This window comes from Mandrillus leucophaeus, unplaced genomic scaffold (genome assembly GCF_000951045.1).
Source record: "Mandrillus leucophaeus isolate KB7577 unplaced genomic scaffold, Mleu.le_1.0 Scaffold1212, whole genome shotgun sequence".
NCBI classification, from domain to species: domain Eukaryota; kingdom Metazoa; phylum Chordata; class Mammalia; order Primates; family Cercopithecidae; genus Mandrillus; species Mandrillus leucophaeus.
Window position 1 is genome coordinate 398,093 of NW_012100455.1, and position 3,640 is coordinate 401,732.

The window sequence follows — 3,640 nt, forward strand, 5'->3', positions numbered from 1 at the left end:
AGAATCATAGTAAGTATCTGATATGTGGTAAAAAAAAAAAAAAAAAAAAAAAAAAAAAAAAAAAAAAAGGAATCCATTATTAGTCAGCACCCAGGAACAAACCAACTTATATTGCAAGTTGAGTGCAAGTTGACAGCAGTAAGGTGAGGATCAGGAGATATTCCTTAAGGCAAGAACATATCAGTCTTTATAGACGGATTAAAGCCCTTAGTAAAATAACATGATAAGAGTCTTATTTTTTAGTAAAAACATAGAGCCACTTGCTCTCGAATCTGTTTGGTCCTCACCCCATAAATGATGGGATTGAGAGAGGGTGGGATAATCAAATAGAGATTGGCAACAAGAATGTGAATGTAACCTGGTGGTGTCCAAACATATGAGTAAGGAAAGAGAAGACTGAGGGGATATAGAAAACACAGATGACCCCAACATGAGAGCTACATGTGCTTAGGGCTTTTAGCCGAGCATCATGTGATGGGAGGCGGAAGACAGCATGGAGAATGTAAACATATGAGATGCCAGTGAGGACTAGGTTCAGAACAAAGAAAGAAACTACAAAAAGCCCATAGATACCATTGATACGGATGTTTCCACAGGACAATTTTGCAGTACCCATGTGTTCACAGTAGGAATGGGCTATTACATGTGCCTGACAAAAGGGTAGCCAGTAGATAAGATAGATCATGGGAAGTGTAAGTAAAACTGGATGAATTACAATGCACATGCTAATGCCCACCAACACTGAGGATGTTAAGACGGTCGTGTAATGTAGTGGAGCACAGATGGCCACATAACGGTCAAAAGCCATAGCCAGTAAGACCTCAGCCTCCATGCCAGTGAAGGCATGGATCAGAAACATCTGGGTCACACAAGCTCCATAGTTAACCTCGTGAGCATCAAACCAGAAGATGCCCAGCATGCGAGGCACAGAGGTTGTAGAAAGGGCCAAATCGATAGTGGAAAGAATGGCCAGGAAGTAGAACATGGGCTCCCGGAGAGTCTGTTCTACCTTGATGACTAGCAGAATGGTGGCATTGCCCAGCAAAACCACGAGGTAAACAGAGCAGAAAGGCAGGGAGATCCACATGTGGATGTCTTCCAGACCTGGGATTCCAATGAGAAAAAATGTGACTGGGTGAAATATGCTCTTCTTGTGATAAAACATTCTTCCAAATCACAGTGTAGGAGAACTTGCCACACGTAGAAGCAGGAGCTGGGGAGAGAAGATTGAATAAGAATGTAATACATACCTAAGTCAAGAGAAAATTTACCTGCCTTATTATGTCATAGAAATATAAGCTCAAGGGGAGTATCAAGCATCATGGCTTTATAGCCTTGTCATTTTTACAGTCCGGGAAGAGTCATTTTATATTAAGGCTTTAGTCGATTAGAACATTAGGAAAATTGAGTTAGTTGGGTTTTCAACTATAATTTGCACCATGAGATTGAATCCTCTGAGATTGCTAACAAAACTTTTTGACTCTGATCTAGGGAAAGAGAAGCCTAAGAAAAGTGATAAGTATAGAAATGTTCCCACAGAAAGGTGTAGATGTGGGAGCAAAAATACCCAAATACTGTTATTTAATATATGGCATAGAGATGGATACATTTTATTTCTAAGTGAAATTTTACAGCCAAATTCTATGGGATGTTGTTTTCTAGATAAAATAGCCCTTGATCCATATTAACTACCTAAGTTAGAGCATAATAACCTGGCATTGCTGACTCCATGTTCAATCTTAGCTCTCTTATTCATTTCAATGACCATGTGTTCTGAGTTTATTAAGTATTTAGTCTATGGATTAAGATCCTTGAGCGTTTGGTCACACTGCCCTCTATCCATGATTGTTTCTCTATATTCTCCCCCTTACCAATTTTTCATACCTATATCACAGAGGTCATAGAGATAATTAGTAAAAATATCTACTCATGAAATGAGCTTGCTTCAGATCAAATACTGAATTTCTCATGTATACTATCTGTGTCAATTTGAGTGACCTTCTTATTTTCTCTTTGTCTCAGTTTCCTCAACTGAAAAATTAAGAATGATAATAGTACCCACAGCTTATAATACTTTTGAGGAATAATTTAAGTTGTTAATATAATACACTTAAATACAATACTTAGCATGCTTAAATGATTTTAAAATGTTAGTTTTCGTTATCATATAACTCAGTTCATAACAACACCTTCTTATATATTTGATCTATGAAAACCGTATGGAGAAAACTCTCATGCCACTAAGTCTATATATTTGGTGTGAAAGTTCTGGTTTATTATAACATTTTATTCCTCGTTTTTCAGTCAAATGTGTGTGTGTGTGTGTGTGTGTGTATATGTATTTCTCATTCTCACTAGAATAACATTATATTAAATGGGAAAATTACTACCTTTTTACTTCATGCTTGAGCAGATATCTAAAACAATATTGAAAACACAATCAAGTTTAAGATGTAAAGCACAGACTTAAAAGCATAAAGTTAATTTTTTCATCTTACTCTTTAGTCTTTTTTATTATATCACACAAACTTTAAATTTAAACTTCTGAAAGTTTACAAATTAAAATACAGGCATGCCTCAGAGATATTGCAGCTTTAGTTCCATACCACTGCAATGAAGTGAATGTCACAATAAAGTGAGTCACACGAATATTTTGGTTTCCTGCTTGCTATAGTTTGAATGTCTGAGTCTCTGAAACTCATGTCGAAACTTAACCTCCAGTGGGGCAATATTGAAAGCTGAGGCCTCTCAGAGATGATTGGGTCATGAGAGTTCTGCCCTCATGAATGAAATAATCTACTTACGGATTAACGGATTAAGAGATTAATGGGAATGCAACTAAGAGAGACCTGAGCTAGCACATTAGCCCCCTTACCATATGATGCCCCACACTTCCTTGAGACCCTCCAGAGTCCCCACCAGCAAGAAGTGTCTCACCAAATGGGGGCCCTCACCCTCAGACATCTCAACCTCCATTACCACAAGAAATAAATTATTTTCTTTATAAATTACCCATTTTCAGGTATTCTATTATCAGGAACACAAACAGACTATGACACCAGTGCATATAAAAGTTATGTTGACACTATAGTCTATTAAGTGTGCAATTGCATTATGTCTAAAAATGCAATGAACATACCTTAATTAAAAATACTCTGAAAAAAATGCTAATGATCATCTGATGGCTGCTGACTGATCAGGGTGGTAGTTGTTGACAGTTGGAGTGGCTGCGGCAATTTAGTAAAATAAGACAACAGTGAAGCTTGTCAAATCAGTAGACTCTTTCTTTCATGAAAGGATTTTCTGTACTGTGTAATTCTATTTTGTACCACTTTACCCTTAGTAGAGCATCTTTCAAAATTAGTCGTTTCTCTCAAACCCTGCTGCTGCTTCATCTATTCATTTTATATTATATAATATTCTAAATTCTTTATTATTTCAACAAATCACTTTCTTTGCTCATCCATAAATAGCAACTTCTCATTCATTAACCTTTTGTCATGAGATTGCAGCATTCAGTTCCATCTTCAGATTTCACTTCTAATTCCATTTCTCTTGCTATTTCCACCACATCTGCAGCTATTTCCTTCACTGAAGTCTTGAACCCCTCAACGTCATCCATGAGGGTTGGAATGAATTT

General features: G+C 36.8%; 1 protein-coding gene across 1 annotated transcript; it reads right to left on the reverse strand.

Moving 5' to 3' along the window:
* Nucleotides 1-232: 232 nt before the first annotated feature.
* LOC105532998 (olfactory receptor 52J3-like) lies at nt 233-1,165 on the reverse strand. Its single transcript, XM_011971337.1, is given in 3 exon segments — nt 233-256; nt 258-364; nt 367-1,165. Coding segments are annotated over 3 exon segments (930 nt in total).
* Between the last annotated feature and the right edge of the window lie 2,475 nt (nt 1,166-3,640).